Raw genomic sequence first — 17,084 nt, 5'->3', positions numbered from 1 at the left:
TGGGATACATGGCACCTGAAGTCCCTATCAGCTCAAAAACTCTACTTACCCAGGTGGCCATATAGGAGTCACACAACTCTTCTGAGACGCTCTTTCTCTTTTTTTTTCTTGAGCCTCTCTTTCAAGAATGAGGGCAATTTGGGGGGGGGGGGAACAATCTCACGTTCCCCACCCATGATGAAGAATTTAAATCCTACATATTCTCTCATTCTACAAATCAGGAAACTGAACCTTAGAAAGGTGACTTGTGTAGGGCATACTAAACTGGTTGGTGATAGAACTCCCTATATAAAACTTTTGCTACTGCCCAAATTATTTATCCAATGTTCCCTGAATCATTGAATATACTTTTCATTAGCCCTGCTTTCGGTCATCATTTTCTCTGCTTGGAATGCCATGCTTTCTCTCGAGCTCTCTCTCTCTCTCCCTCCAAAAGTCTTAGCACCTTTGTAAACTTGAGCAAACTTTGGAATACCATAAATATGTTCTGTCCATCTATTAAGACCCTGATCATATCCCAATAAGTTCCTGAAGACATTCCAGTTTAGAATGACCCTTTCTGCTGAACCATTTCAAGACATAGTCTTCATCATTCATCTGGCATTTAATCATGTGCAATCTAGTTCCATCTCCTACTGGTATAATGAATTATTAAATTTCATATTGTTATTTAACTTTTCCTACATGTCTTGTCTCCCAAACTACTTGACTCTTTAAGGATAAGAATTTGATTTTATTAATCTTTGCAATCTCCCATAATGTCTAGCATGGTACAGGTAGAAGATACTTAATAAAATTTGTTGATTGATTGACTCACTAAATCTTTAAAGATGTATGATGTATTGCCAAATTAAATATAAACAAATAGGAAAGAAATGGACATTTATTAAATACCTACTATGTGCCAAGCACTGTGCTAAGTGCCTTACAAAGATTATTTCATTTGTTCCTCATGACAATCCTGAGAGGTATGTGCTATTTTCAGCCCCATTTTACAGTTGAAGAAACTGAGGCAAACAGAGATCAAGTGACTTGCCAATGTCACACAAGGCATATTTGAAGCTGTATTTGAACTCGTCTTCCTAAGTTGTTAGTCTTTAGTAAGTATGTTTTGGCACATTAAAACGCTATTTAAAAATACAAACATTTTGATAAATTGGTCTCTAAGGAAGAACCAAACTATGTAGAAGAGATAGAGAGGCAGATTTCAGCTCAGTATCAGGAACTTTCTAAGAAGGAGACGTCTAATAAAGGAATAGACTGCCTTGTAAAGTAATGACTTTCTTTTCCATGGAGGATTTTGAGCAGAGGCTAGATAGATGGCTATCTCTCAGGAATGTCATAGAAGGAATTCCTCCGTAGGTTGAGATGTTTTGAAGTAGATGACCTCATGTCACTTTCTTCTCCAGTATTTTATGGTTCTAGGCGAACATTAGTTTTGTGCCAAGGTTCTGTGAATGTGATGCTCTCCCCTGGATATTAGCAACCTGTAACATAAAATAATCCCTGGAAGATATGTCCTTAACCATAATGAAGATGGAATAAGTATTGGTCAATTCCAAAATAAGGATCACTCAAATAATCACAGCTGATGATTTTTTTTTATTGTAATGAACTTTAAAAGTCAGTTATTAGTTACACATTTACACAAATGACTTTATAATTGTTAGTCATAAATATAGAACATTCAAGAAGTACAAAGTACATTTCATCCACAGCACAATTCACATCCATATGAAGAATTTAACCAGAGAACTAATTAAGTGCTTTACTTGTCCCCTGAAGCCAGTCTGGGGCTTCTTGATTTTTGTTTTTCAAAAAAGGAATAGAGATGTCCCATGTCCATGCAATCCATGAAACCTTAAACTGTTGACTTAGAAAATGGGATTCACCCAAATCCTTGGAAATCAACCCGAGCTCAACCATTGCAAAGGCAGCATGACACTGATAAGGCATTTATAATTCAGGGGCTGTCTTTACTTTCCAAAAAGTGTACACTTATGTATAAAAATATATGTTAGAGCAATTGGGTAAATCCCGTACCACGTGGCACTGTGCCCCCAAAACAATTGCTGACAAAGGCAGTACTGCAAAATGTATGTACAGTTTCAGGATGGACTTTCTGAGAAAGGAGGGTAGGAGTGGTAATGGTAGGCAAATCACCTGTGCAAGCTTAATTCTGGGGTGTGGGAAGTCATGACTTTGGCAAGTCATGTCATTCCCTTTGCTCATCATGCCACATCAGGAAACAGGATCCTGTCTCTAATAAAATTATTACCTGGGAAAATTAAAAGTAGTGTCTGCCCCCTAGACACCTCTTTGACATGGTAACTTGGCAAAGCCAATGTATTAAGTTACTGGTTCACACTCATTTGATGAAAAACATTGTAATTGTTGCAAAATGACTTTGCCACAAGTAGAAAGTATCCATTGACTGCACATTTTCCACTAGTGTTTCCTTCTGGAAAGAGATACTGAATGAAAAATAAACAAAATCACTCTCCTTTACTGCTAGATGAGCAAACTTCAATGTGTTCTCCTTTGGTGAGTGGGAGCAGGGTAATATGCAAAGTTGGTTCCCTATACAATTCTATAACAACTAACTCACCAGGAAAAACATAAGCTTCCAAATGTAAATTTTATGGGCTTTTAACACTCTCAGCATACTATCAATAGCAATTCCTGAAGAAAATAAGATGGGCAACTGGAATGTCACAGATAACTCCACAAGAGTGCTGATTTTGGGGTCACAGAACCTTGAGTTCGAATCCTGACTCCACCAATTACCAACTCTCTGACGGGCAAATCACAATTTCTCTGAGCCTCAATTTCCTTATCTATAAAATATAATGTTTGGACCAGGTAACTTCTAAGGTTCCTTCCAGTTCTAGATACTATAAATGCATAAGCAAAGTGAAGACTGAGGCTGCATTTTCAATCCTTGGTAACCTATACAATACAGAGCCAGGCTTAAAAGCCAGTGCTTACATGAAACAGCCTTTATTGATGAAATAGTTATAGTCCCAGGCAGCTAGGTGGTGCTGTGGAAAGAATGCCAAGTCTAGAGTCAGAAAGACTTATCTGTCTGAGTTCAAATCCAGCCTCAGACATTTACTAGCTGTATGACCCTGGGCAAGTCATGTAACCCTGTTTGCCTCAGTTTCCTCATCTGTGAAAAGAGCTAGAGAAGGAAATGGCGAATCATTACAGTCCCTTTGACAAGAAAACCTCAAATGGGGGCGGCTAGGTGGTACAGTGAATAAAGCGCTGGCCCCAGAGTCAAGAGGCCCTGAGTTTGGTTTCGGCCTTAGACACTTAACACCCACACAAAAAACTAGCTGTGTAACCTTGGGCAAGTTATTTAACCCCAACTGCCCTCCAAAAGGCCAAAAAACAAAAAACAAAAAAATCTCAAATGGGGTCACCCACAATCAGATATAGCTGAGATGACTCAACAACAAAATCATAATTCCCAAGTTCTCTCCATTGTCACCAGGTGGTAAACATGACCTTTGTAGTGCTGATTCTCAGGAGGTAGGCTCCCACCCACAGGGCTCTCTTTCCTAAAGAAAAGAGAAAGCTACTCCTTCTGAGCCTGCCTATCTCAAGGAAAGTCATTCAAGATTTAGCAGGCAAGACAAAACAGGAGGGTAGTAGGAGAAAAGAACAAGACCATGGAATCTATTAAGATTACAAAATTGGGAAAGGGAAAAAATTTTTTTTACTTTGTGCTCTACAGAAAGACTAGATGAGGTCATCCCCTTTACCAAACCCAACATCAACTCCCCTGCTGAGGCACAGAGGAAGAATGGGTTGGCAGACATCAGGACCTACCAAATGTAGCCTGGGAAAATACCTGCTTCAAATACATAACACTCCATGGAAAGGATAAATAACTGATGTTTTCCTATTCAAAACTAAATGATCAGACACCATGGTGCCTTAAGTACTTTTCCTTTGCATGCTGGGATATTGATTCTTGTTTCTATTCTCTACTTCCACAAAGATGAGAGTGGGATTACAAAAAATAATTTTCCCATACGCAGCTCTTGATTAGGTAAATGCTGAGCTAATTATCTAGCTTGGGAGTTATCTAGGTTCTCTGCTTCTCCTCTTTAAAAATAAATGTTTTTTAGTTATTTCCTTACTCTGTAGGTGGGCAGGAAAATAATATAAAATAATATATCTCAGAGTAGTCTATTTGACTCAGAACCAAAGATCTGGGATGTTATAGGACTTGTTACTCATCCTCATAAAATATTTTAATGGAAGAGTGTTAGACATATAGGATTCTCTGATTACTACCAGATCTCAATTACCTATTGATCCTGGTCCTTGAATTCCTTGAATTGGCTAAACAGAATGAAAACCTTTGTAAGACTGGGAGGAATGGAAGCTCCCTGAGGGCAGGGCCCTGTCTGATACTTATTCTATATTCTCCAATAGATCCTTCTACAAAGCTGGGCACAGAGCAGGCAGTTCAAGAGACAAGTTTATAGATTACATTTTAATATAAACCTGTTTTGCCTTTCACGTTAAAGCCCATCAATGCAGTTTGGTTTAATTTCTCATTTTACTAGGAATCCTCAGCATTTTTATCTAAAGTTCCTAGACCTTATTTGAAAGGTATTATGACAATGGCTAGCTACATATTTGAAACTGCCAGGGGTGAAAAGGGGCAGATGCAGGCAAGCGGAAGCTGTTTCAGGATATTCTGGCTCTGTCTGAATGCAAGACATTCAGGAAGTTCAGGGGAAGTAATTTGAATTGCTTTTCTCCCAGAAGCATAATGATCCCTGATGTCTATTGTGCGTGAAAGAAGTAATTAGATGCATTAAGTTATAAATCTCACTATATGTGTATGACAAACATCTTTCTCTGTTCTCTTTATTTATGTATGTATGCATATACATATAAACACAGAACCAGTATTAACTTTCAGAGTGTGAACTGGGAACTTCAGGTTGCTAACGGTATGAAAGCATTTTGCAAAACATTTTCCATAGATCATTTGTATGAGATCTTAGGGGCTGGAGGCCCCCAGTCTTTCTGAATACAGAAGTCTCAACCCCAAGATAATCACAGGAGAAAAATGTTTTAGAGTTGTAAGTGACAAGGTGCGGTCTGTAACACAAAGCATCCTGAGCACATTCCCACCTTGCTTCTAACCTGTGAGCTCAGTCCACTCTGCATCCAGACGGCCCTAGAATGCATGAATTTTTTATGCTCACCGGAATGTACTGGACTGAGAAGGGAGGCACAGGCTATTTCTTGACTGACTCATTAAACAATCATTGGTCCATTCAGTCTTCAGAGACTTCAATGAGAACACATATATTTCTGCATAAGGCTTAACTAAGTGTTGTTTTTTTCTATTAGACGGTAACCTTTTAGTCTTACCCATTTGATAAATTAATATATTTCTTTTCATTCTTCCACACCAGGGATGCAAATGGGAACAGGGATTAGATATACCTCAATAACTAGAATGTAAAATGGTGAAATAATTGATCCGATTCCTTTCTTTCTTAAGTCAAAGGGCAAAAACCAAAATCTGTTAATAAAAACAATCCTGAAGGAAGAAAAAGAAATTGAAAAGTAGGGGAGACAATCACTTATAAGTGATTTTCTGCTCCTCCAGGTATTAATTATATACAGTGCATAATTTGATGTTGAAAAATGGAGCAATTTTACAGGAATACTGTGGCTCAGAGAATGAAGAAAATCCCTGTCAGGGGTGAGGCAGCAGGGGCTAAATCATTCTGAGTAACAGGAATTTATTTCAACTGGATGAGCTGACTCTCAAGGCCACTCTGGAGGCAAAAACTGAGGGTGATGCTTTCCCTGTAGGATTGCTAATCCTGATTCAAGTTAAAGCTTGCATATTTGGAGTGGATTTGCATGGAAAATGGTAACTTCAGACCAGAGAATCACAGTCAAGTTCACAGCTTATAATACCATTTGCTTCTCTTCAAATGTTCATTGAAAGGGTCCCTGATGACCCTGACAAGCCAAGCTCCAAGGATCGTATTTTCAGGAAAGCCTTTTGGTTGATGCAGTATCAGTGACATCACTCAGGGCTTTCTAGTTTACAGAAAGAAGCTGTGCTCAGCACAGAGCTATTCCTTTGGGGATCCTATTGATAGATGGAGGCAAGAGATTCTCTTACTAGAAACTATAAGCATGAGAAATAGCAAAAATTCTTACTGTAGACAAATTTGGATCTGACAGAGTTATGAGAATCCCAAGCAGCTCATAGTTGTCATTTATGTTAGGAAATGGGATAACTGATATGAAAAAGAAAATTTCTCATCCTCTCTGTCAGATGATCAGACTCTAGAAGTTCCTTACTGAGGTAATTTTAGTGGAGAGAACCATTAACACTTGTCTTTAACTTTCTAATTGGTTACTCTTGAAATCTTAGTCTTGGTCATAACAATCAGTGAAAAACCAGGAACATAACATATGACAGTATGTAGTTTCTATCCCACTGAATGTGAATTATCAATTTGCAAGAACATTTCCGAGCTCAGGGAATGCAGAATCCACCACCACGGCTGTGTTTCCCAGTGGACAATCTTTTTTCCCATTCCCCTCCCCTTAACCCCCCCCCCCCCCCCCCCACTTTGGTCTCACATGACAGACACAAGGTAAAAATGAATCTACCAGAACAGGAAATTCACTTCACACAGCACAAAATATACAAATGGCACTAAGATGTACACACATTCAGATTTAGTTGTTTTGAGCAAGGCAAAGGAAAAGGCTCTTGGGCTTCACATGGCCCATGTTAACGGCTTTTGCTTCTCATCTTTAAAATGAGCTAAAACAGCATGGCAGACAGCAAAAAGAAACTGAATCCCTGCTCTTTCCCACCCCCACCCCCTTTGCCAAACAGAAGTTTAAAAAGCAGTATGTTAACATGGTTTTTGCTGTCCTGGTAGTAGGTTTTAGCACTGGGTGTTACCTGACCTCTCCCTTGGGTGTTGACTAAATTTATCTCTGATTGTTTTTTAAAAACACCCAAAGTTTCTTTTCCGAGGTGGCTCACATTCCAGTGTGAAGGACCCTTTCAAAACTCACTTCTGAGGCAAAATAAAATAAGATGAAATAAAAAAAATATATTTCTACCACACCCCAGAGTACCATATCTGATAGCCATAGAGAAGCCCAGGCACTATTAATGCAGATTACATGTGAGCACTAAGATGAGGGAATTTCTACTGGAATACAAGAAATTAGATCCCTTTCTTGGTGGGTCATATGGTAATAAAACACTGACAAAGCCAGGCCCCAAGCACAATGGGGATGGTTTCACAGAATGGCGCTGGGTAGAGGGAGACTTCTTCTCTTTATTTTTTTTTTCCTCTTGGATGTTACTCAGAAAATGGTGGGAACATGCCAAGATCAGCAAAGTCTTCGATATTATAATTGCCTGTTCCCTGGGTTGGGTCTCCTGGCATCGGTAGCATGTCCTGCAGAAGAAGGGAAAAAAGCCGAAGAGAAAGCTGGGTTACTTGGTAAAGAACTGGGCAGATCCCAGGAGGCCAGCCTGCCAGATATGCTCAGGTTCATTTTTCTAAGTGGCACAACCTGGAATTGCTCCACAAACCTCTGAAAAATTCAGATCAGACTACGGTTTTCTATGGATTGCTATGGACTCTCCTTCCACTGGAAACACTTTTCATTTAAGAGCATTACTATGGATAGGTATATACAATTAGTCTACATGAACAGGTTCAATTTTAAGTTGAGAGGAAGGCAAAAAATGCAAGGTAATCTGTGTCTATTTTATATTATGGACACTCACAAAGCAAAAGACATTGTAAAGGGGAAAGGGCTAGCAGAAGATTATAAAATACAATCTATATTTTATTTATGTGAAAAATAATGATTACAGTGGGCAAATTCTGCTTCCAGCTTTATTGTATTTAGTTTCAAACAAATCAGTTAACTTCTCTGTGCCTCAGTTTACCCACATAGAAAATGGGGACAGAAACACATACCTTCTTCACAGGGCTGTGGTGAGGTTTAACGTTGGTCAAATGCCTCAAGATCCATTGGAGGAGGGTAAGGAATTACCTTGGAAGCACAAAGGATCACCCCCTTTGATAGCTAAGGAAATGCTCACAGAAGACCTAGTATGATACCTGGGTACTCTGTACATGTAAGATGAAACTGCTGCCTTTTAATGACAGCAAAAGCAACTGTAGCTATAAATGTTCATCTGCAGGGACACTGACTGGTCTAGATAATAATGGAAAAGGGAACCTGAGTAGTTGACAGAGGAAGGGATATAGTTCCGGAAACCCATGGCCTCATCAGTATGCAAATCATTTTACTAAAGTCTATAAAAGATTAAAAAAAAGAGAGAAAGAAATATGAATAGGTAGGATGACCCAACTCAAAAATATTTCCATTTTCACTTCTGTTGAGGGTATCAGTGTGGACAGGGTATATTATCCAGCTAAGGCCAGACCATGCCAGAAAGGAGGCTAAGAGATGAAATGGTAATGAACAGGCTTGGTCCTAATATTAGGGATGGTAGGGTAGGGATGAGTGCTATTTTTACTGCTAAGGAAAAGATACAAAGTTCATATTACCATCTTGAATCTTCTGGATTTTTTTTTCTTTTTTTTCTTTTTTTTTAAGTAGTCATTGAAATCAGAAAGGAGAGATCACCATTTAGCTGGGTTATACTGCAAGACAGTGGGACAACATCCAGAAAGCCAGGTCAAGTCCACCCTGGGCATAAATGATAGAGTAGCCAACATCATAGCAGAGAGTGAAACATCCCATGGAAAAGATGCCTCAGTGACTAATCAGACTGCAGTATGGTTAACTGGATTAGAAAAAAGGCAAAAGACTGGGTGGGGCTAGAACTATTCATCTCTGTGAAGAGAGGAGAAATGGGAGTTCCTCCCAGGGTGGACAGATCCTAGCTGCTGGAGGTGATTAAAGCCCAAAGAAGTCTGCAGAAGTCATGTAAGATTGTAGAATACTGTACATGGGGCATAATGGACATTTATTTTCATATGCAAGAATTTTATTTTGTCACATTGGTGAATTCTGAGATTCTGAGCATATTCTCAGTCATAACAAACATTCATTAAGGATCTACCATGTTCAGGGTGCTGGGGACATATGAAGTTTAGATAAGACACTGCCCTTACCCTCATGAAACTTTTAATAATTAGAAGCATTTCCTCTTTGGACACTGGACAGGTTTAAAAGTTTATTCTGTCATAGCAATGTTTAATGAATTCATGTTAAGTACAAAATAACTGGAGATTTGTTTCCTATAGCTTTGGGATCCTGGAATACTCCCCTCCCCCTCCATTTCCCCCTTAGTCAAAGGGCAGAGTTATGGTCTTGTACCAGGACAAGCAAAAACTTGAATGCTGCGGCAGGGAAAAAGAGAACAGGTAGCAGATAAAAAGTATTCGGTACCTATGAGAAGGTCCTCTATTTACCTGGAATACTTCAGTCTGATTGGGCTGCTGATGTGAATGTTGGTCACTGCTCTGCTGATTATGATGCTGGTTTTGCCACTGCGACCAGACCTCTGAAGGCCTCCCTTGAAACTGCCCGCTACTTTGTCCACTTTCAGCTGAAAGATTCCGATGCAGGACAGTTTCTTTAAAATGGATACTAAAGATCTGAGATCTCTAAGAACTACTTCAGCTCTAGTGTCTCTGACAAATCTGAAAAAAATAGTTCGCCTAGAATTCAGCTTATATACTTGTCACATAAAGGACAGCCTTTCTCTTTCTGACTTAAAAAAAAATGATGAAATCGAGCACTCAGGTGGCAGATGGGCTGGGGAGAAAGAGAAACCCTCTATGCATTCGTGTTCATGTGATGAGATAAGGCAAGGCTTCCTCCCAGGGCCCTGTTATATTCCTGCTCTGGAGACCACCTGTCAGTCTAATAGAAGGGCTTAAATCTTAGTTGCCCCATTGATCATATGCTGTGACACCTAACAGGCATGTTCATTAGTACTGTCTGTGGCAATGTATTTATCTTGAATAAATGTGAAAAAAAAGTCACTTTTAAGCTGGATCCCCAGCTATACCCAGGGTTGTAAGCATCCTCAGCCAGAGCTGGATTTTTGGGCTACGATTGAGAAACAAAATGAACCACAGATCTGAATCAGCTGTTACTTCATAGGTAAGTCTGTCCTGCTAAGGTAATAATTTCCCCATACCTTTTAAAGAGAGTTAATATAAGCAAAATCAATTCCAGTAGCATTTCTTTGTCTCTCATACTTGATGGAACTGTGTACTTTGTTATCCAATGTCCCCTCTACAAAGACCCACCCAGTAAATTTATCCTTGAGCTTAGTCCCAGGAGAGTTTGTTTCTGTAAATGGCTTTGTAATGAGTTTCTCTTGTCCATCAGTGAGAATGATGTAACCCTGCTTTTCCTTTTCTGCCTTAGCTTCTGGGAAGTTTAGAGACAAATTTCATATCCAAATGTAGGAATTACTCTTTTCTCTAATGCCTCATAACATCTTAACTTACTTCCTAAACTCCGTTTGGATTAATCCCTTTTAAAAAAAATTCTTAATATTGGTAGTCAATTCGTTGTTTTATTTTGTTTTCTAAATAGTCTCAGATCTTTTTGGTAGCAAATGAGGCATAAATAAATATAGCATTTATCTGACCTGGCACTGACTTGTTCTGACATAGGGGAGCAATTTTGCCATTACACAGACTAGAAGGTCATGCTTATATATTATAAGGAACAAGTGAATTTTTAAGGTCATCTGAAAGCAAAATCTGCTGATTCAAGGTAAATCAGCTCTTGTGTTATTTTTTAAAAAGCATCTGATGGAGAAAATATACAAAGTAGTGCAATAAAAATTTTAGGGAAACATTTTTTTTTATTCCACCAGGAATTATTGGTTTATTTTCAACCTTTCAACCACATCAAAAACAACATGACTTTTTCTTTACAGCTCAAAACACCATAATAATGGTTTCAAGACAACAGACTGTCTCTCTATAGGCACATATCAGTCAAATGCGACCACTGCATTGCTCCAATTGATCTCAATAAGCAAAGCATACAGTATCTGAAGCGTGGACATTGTCAGTTTTGGATAAGGATGGATAATGTTCAGGAAAAAGAAATACACAGTCATATCTTAATAAACCATCATTTACTATAGCAAATTTTTTGATTTCTTAGTCTATCACTAGTGTTTAAAGACTACTAAATAGTAACCATAGTACTAAGATACTAGGAGCATTCTAAAAATCAGAGAGGCTATACTTTTTCTAGACTAATCCATTCACTTACCCTAATAAAACAGAAATTTACCATCATTCATGCAAAATGATTTTCTCTAAAGAGCATATGGCAAGCTCTAATGATTAGTCCCATGTTACTATTTCACATCCATAAACCTTGCTCACTCTTTCAGACAATTAAATTATTTCAAAAGGTCTGGTTCTGATCCCCTCCTCCCCCCCTCTCCCCGGCAAATTTATACCTGGTCACATGGCAGGGAGAGATAAAGCACACCATTTAGTGTGAATAATATCCTACAGTAGAATTATTATTTGAATTCCCACTGCATTTATATAATGGGCTGGAATTCAGTGAACATATTTAACACAGTTATAATTTGAAATAGTGGGAATCTGAATACATGTGAACACTTCATAGGTTTCATTATTTCTACTAATCAGGACCTAGATGTGGAAAAATCAGCTCCCCCATTGTTGTTTACTAAGGGAATGGAATTATGACATGGCAAATAGCAACTTTGTTACTAAAGAGTATGAAGATATTCCTAGAATTCTGGATGCCCCAACCTGTATCTTTGTTGTTGTTCAGCTGTTTCAGTCATGTCCAACTCTTTGTGATCACCCTTGGGATTTTCTTGGCAAAGATACTGGAGTGGTTTTCCATTTCCTTCTCCAGTTCATTTTACAGATGAGGAACTGAGGCAAGTGATTTGCCCAGGGTCACACAGCTATTAAGTGTCTGAGGTCAGATTTGAACTCATGAAGATGAATCTTCCTGATTCCAAGCCTAGTGTTCTATCCACTGAGCCACCTAGCTACCCTAATCTGTGTCTTTACTAATCTGTTTTGCAGTGGGAAGAACCAAATTGGGTCTTTGAGTTACACGGAAATCATGTTCAAGGCAAATGGATACCAAGCAGTGGGAATTCAGCCTAATGATGTCTATGCAGTGGTAACTCCCCTTTCTTTGTGTGTAGACTTGGTGTCATTTAGGTATGCTGGGACAGACATTCCGAGACCAAGGATGTGTCAGATACATATAGTACATCTCACAACAGTACAATATAAAAATGTCTATAAAGTGCCCAGGGGGATTATGAGTGCATTAACATTTGGTGACCATTAGCTGTAAACATATCACTAGACCAGGCCTGTACAACCTGTGGTCTATGGGCCATAAGCAGCCCATTTGCAAGCCAAAGGATTTTGGGTGACCTATGAAAAATGTAGATGATGTTTTCACCTACATTTTTTGTGGGCCACCAGAAATCCCTTGGTGTGCCACAAGTAGCCCAAGGACTATAGGTTGTGCAGGTCTGCACTAGACTATGGCTACAGAAGATGACTTTCTTTGGCAATAGGAACTTGAGGAGACTGTCCATTGAGACTTTGGAAGGTCTGTACTCTGTGTCAGTGGAGGGAGGGTGAATGTCAACAAAATCACCAAGGATCAGAAATACTTAAGAATTTTATCTTAAACCAGAATGTTCATGGCAGTTCTAGAAGGCAACACTTTCCTATCCCAAATGTCCTTCCTTTAAATCTTTGCAGAAACATGTATGGTTGTATGTATGCATGTATGTATATGCATATAATATGTGTGCAAGTATATAGTTAATTGAGATTTTGTTTTATATATATATGCATATATGTTATATATTATTATTAGCCAGAATAGCTTGTTGCCCTATACCGAATACCTCATCGTGGCTATGGTTAATTGAGATTCTGTTACACACTTGTGCATATATGTTAACATAATGTATTAACACATGTTAAAACACATTATATATACATATTTACATACATGCAGTGCATATAGGTTTATATGTAGGTATATGTGCATATACATATAAACAAAATCTCAATTAACTATAGCTATTGGGGGCGATGAGGTGTTCTGGCTATTAATAATGACATTTAAGTACCACTTAAAGGTCAATAAAGGACTTCCAAGTTTCCAGTAAAGCAGGAAAACCCTTTTGGTTTTAATCCTTGTTGAAAAATTATTAAGTACAGAAGAGCAAAAATAATCTTTGAATCTCAAGTATAATAAGGTGCTCCAGGGTCATTATTCTGAAACTCAATTATAACCTGACAATTCTGCAGAGAAAATATAAAAGGCTCAGGTGAATGTGCCCTGAAAATTTAATTTTTTTTGGGAAAAAATACCTGATATGAGCTCCTTTTTCTTAGAATTTGCCTTTTCCCAAAAAATAAGTGGAGAAAAAAATCTGATTAAAGGTTCTAATTAGTTGAGTTCTCATTTCTTAAGGTATCTTGTCTGTATCTCACCCCTTCAGTCTCCTTTCCTTCTTGTTATGCAGCTCTACAGTCTTCTCTGACTGGCTTAGGTTGCTACCAGAATATCAGAAACAGAATCGAGCTATCCTAGAGCTGCTGAAAACACAGACTTGCTATTTTGGCTCCAAGTATCATCAGTCATCATCTCCATCAGCAAAAATGGAAAGAGAGGCAGTTGGAAGTTATAATGGAGCTTCAAGCACCATTTCCTAACAACATACCAGATCTTGGGTGTCTCCACCAGACAGTGGTAAGAATAAACCCCCACTGAGAGAAATGTATCCTGATGGAGGCTTGTGGTATCCCAGGGAGCTGAGGCAGTGGGATGACATGCTCCTTTTTCATCTGGGATCAATCATTGCAACTTTACCCTTGCTGACAGCTTCCCTTTCAAGAGATTCAGCTGATTCAGGAATCCTGCTGACAACCACTAATGGCAGAGATTTTTAAAAAATGCTTTCTTAAAAGGCTCACATCTTTGAGGTTCACCCTCAGAGATCCCATATGATGGCACCTAATTGGATGAGGTCACCATGTGGACTAGCAGTGGCAATGTCTAACAAAACAGAGAGATGGTGGGCAGGGACCACCACTCACTTTTTTTTTTTTTAGTGGACCTGTCCTTTTATTAGTATAGGGAACCTATAATAATGAGGACCAGCCCTTGCTCTGTAACAAAGTTCGAGAGAATGTTCTGGGAATACTCAGAAATTGTGACTTGTCTAGGGTCACAAAGCCAACATATGTCAGAGTTAGGATTTGAACTCAGGTCTTCCATACTCCCGGACCAGATCTTTATCCACTATATCTTGCTGCCTCTCTGTGAGCACTCACTTGTAACTACAAACATCATCTTGGCATGAAACTCATAGCTGGCATATGGCAAGAAATGGTGCTTACAATAAAGACCAGAAACTTTCCAAGAGTTATATCCAAAAATGTAAGATTATCTTAAAAAATTTAGCATCAATAGACATGTCTTATTAACATCCTCTCCCACTTCCACACATACATCCCAGACCCCAAAGGCCCATTAAATATAAATAGCTTATTATTTTACTTTAGGTTATATAATTCACCAAGATATTTGTACCTTATATGTTTAAGCTATTTAGAACTCATTGGATTTCTGAAGATAGTTATTCACATTATTTAGCCCCACATTTGGCTTTGGTATTCTTTCGAGTCTTAGCTTCAATGGCAAACTCTCCCAGGGATCTATTCCAACAAGTATCTGGGGAAATTTAGTTCTTTGGGGGTTGGATGGGCCATTTGGCATAGTACTAGGTTTCTGTAGAAATCTCATATTCAAACAAAATGGTCTTGGCTAGGAGGCCTCACTATGAAGGGTTATATAGCTAAAGTCAACAGTTGCCTGACTTAGAAAGGGGACATCTGCCTAAAAAGTGTCCCAGAATTAACTCTTAAAAGGCCGAGAAATAAATTAGGGTTACAAAAACCCAGTTTCAGTTTCACTAATCAAAGATGCTGTAAGTCAAGTCCTCTCCCCTTTAAATGTATGATTTTACCATCCCCACAAAAACTCTCCAGAGGGTTGTAGTGAATGTTCATTTTGTTTTCCTTTTAACTTACCGCATTAACTGCCAACTAGCTGGCATTTGGGCAATTGTCATGTGAAAAACATCCTTGGTTTACCGGGTCAGAGGAAAATTCTGCATGGCTATTAGTCAGAGAGAAGTGAATCATCTTCATTTCCCTTTAGCTTTTGTTTCTGGTACCTTGTGAAGTCTCTGACATTTGCTGCTGAATAATTATATAGGTTATTGAAGAGTATAAACTGGTAGACCATGGCATTCTTCATCACCTGAACCAGGGGTGGGGAGTCTGCATCCTGGAGGCCACATGTGATCCTCTAGGTCTTCAAATGCAGCCCTTTGACTGAATTCAAACTTCAAAGAACAAATCCCCTTAATAAAAGGATTTGTTCTATAAAACTTGAACTCAGTCAAAAGGCCACCCCCAAGGACCTAGTAGGTCACAGGTTCCCCAGCCCTGAACCATGTACAACCAGTCCCATAGCTGACCTACACATTTCTTCAGAATTATCATTGGTTAACCTAGTTAGCATGGATACACACTATATATGTACATCATACATGGGTGGCGGGGTAGTCATTGTAAGTACTGTTTATTTATCAACAGAAGCACTTGGAGACTTCTGCTTCTCATTTTTACTATAAAATATAAGACATCCTGCAAAAGAGACTGATGGTTTTTCAGAATGTCTGATACCTATAAGATAGCTACATTAAGAATTTGCCTGTTGAGCTCTGCTCTATTGAGTGTGTGTGCATGCATGTGTGTGTGTGTGTGTGCGTGCATGTATAAGTGTGATTGTGAATATTGTGTATAGAGATAGGGACTGGACATCAGATTTCAATGGTATAAGAAGAAGCTAGGAAGCAAGAAACTTCCTATATCAGGGTAGGTTGGCTCCTTCTTTGTTATTCACAATCCTAAAAAGTTGCATCTGAGTATTGAGAGGTCAAGTGACCTTGCTCAGGGTCACTACAGACAGTATGCTTCAGAGACAGGACTTGAAACCACATCTTCCTAGCTCTGTATCCACTATACTAGATTATTTCCCATGCTATCTCTCCCATATGTGCCTAGTTATAGATGATATTCGTTTTTCTTCATTTCCACCTAGCTATTTGCCATTTATTCCATGACAGGATAACAGGCAGATATTAAAAAAACAAACCCTCCCAAGACAGTGGGGCATGTGACTGCCCTGACCCCTTACCTTCCATTTTGGGCTGCATGTGCAAACAGGCAGTAAACTGTAGCTAGTCCTGGGATGAGATGCAAGAAGAGCTGCCTCACCCACTTGTACCTTTGAACTTTAAAGGAAATGCCCATTTGGCAGCAGCAGAATGGTCCCTGAAGCTTTTCACTTACCCAATGGACCTTTTCCCCCCATAAGTAGTGAACCAAGATGGGTCCAAGCTTGTGTTAATGCAAGAATATGTGAAGGTGCTATAGGACAGAAGCAAATCCAGTTAACAACTGCCATCCCTAGCCTAGGGCGGCTTCTGAATGAATTCAAGCTTAGAAAATGACCACAGACTGGTATACTTGAAATTCTCAAGGAGGCGCTATTCCCATAGCCTTTCCAGAGGGGCAAGGCTATTTAACCAAACTTTTTTGAGTTTCATATTCAGAGGACGGTTGTTTTGTTTTGTTGTACATATTTCAACAGATTGAAATCATATGTGAGTCTCATATTACAAATAATAAGATTAATAGTTGGATAAGCATCTGAATTCATAGGGGTAAAAACCAGCCAGTCTTGGATTAGTGTCAAGAGATGCTACACTCAGTGACATTGAATCTTGCTGTTAAAAGCAATAATGGGGTTACTACCAATAAGTAAACATTTTATCTTGAATTAGATTTTTTAATCAGATGACAATGAAAACAAGTCCAAATGCAAACTACTAAAATGCCTGACATAGGCTCAGAGTTTGTACAGTTTTATGTCAGACACATTTTTACAGTTTT

The 17,084-nt window shown here is 38.8% G+C and overlaps 1 protein-coding gene across 1 annotated transcript in view; it reads right to left on the bottom strand.

Annotated features, from left to right (window-relative positions):
- Positions 1-1,582: 1,582 nt before the first annotated feature.
- Positions 1,583-17,084, bottom strand: part of ARNT2 (aryl hydrocarbon receptor nuclear translocator 2) — a 222,267-nt gene continuing 206,765 nt past the window's right edge. Inside the window, exons 18-19 of the mRNA XM_069098683.1 lie at positions 9,474-9,610; positions 1,583-7,475 (exon numbers count right to left, since the gene is read on the bottom strand). Of these exons, the coding sequence (XP_068954784.1) occupies positions 7,377-7,475; positions 9,474-9,610 (236 nt within the window). The 3' untranslated portion in view covers positions 1,583-7,376. The remainder of the gene's footprint in view (positions 7,476-9,473; positions 9,611-17,084) is intronic.

This window comes from Petaurus breviceps, unplaced genomic scaffold (genome assembly GCF_028583685.1).
Source record: "Petaurus breviceps papuanus isolate PSGF00001 unplaced genomic scaffold, PetGlider_PUasm1.0 37, whole genome shotgun sequence".
Taxonomy (NCBI): Eukaryota; Metazoa; Chordata; class Mammalia; order Diprotodontia; family Petauridae; genus Petaurus; species Petaurus breviceps.
The sequence above is the reverse complement of the archived record's forward strand: the minus strand, read 5'-3'. Positions and strand labels throughout refer to the sequence as shown.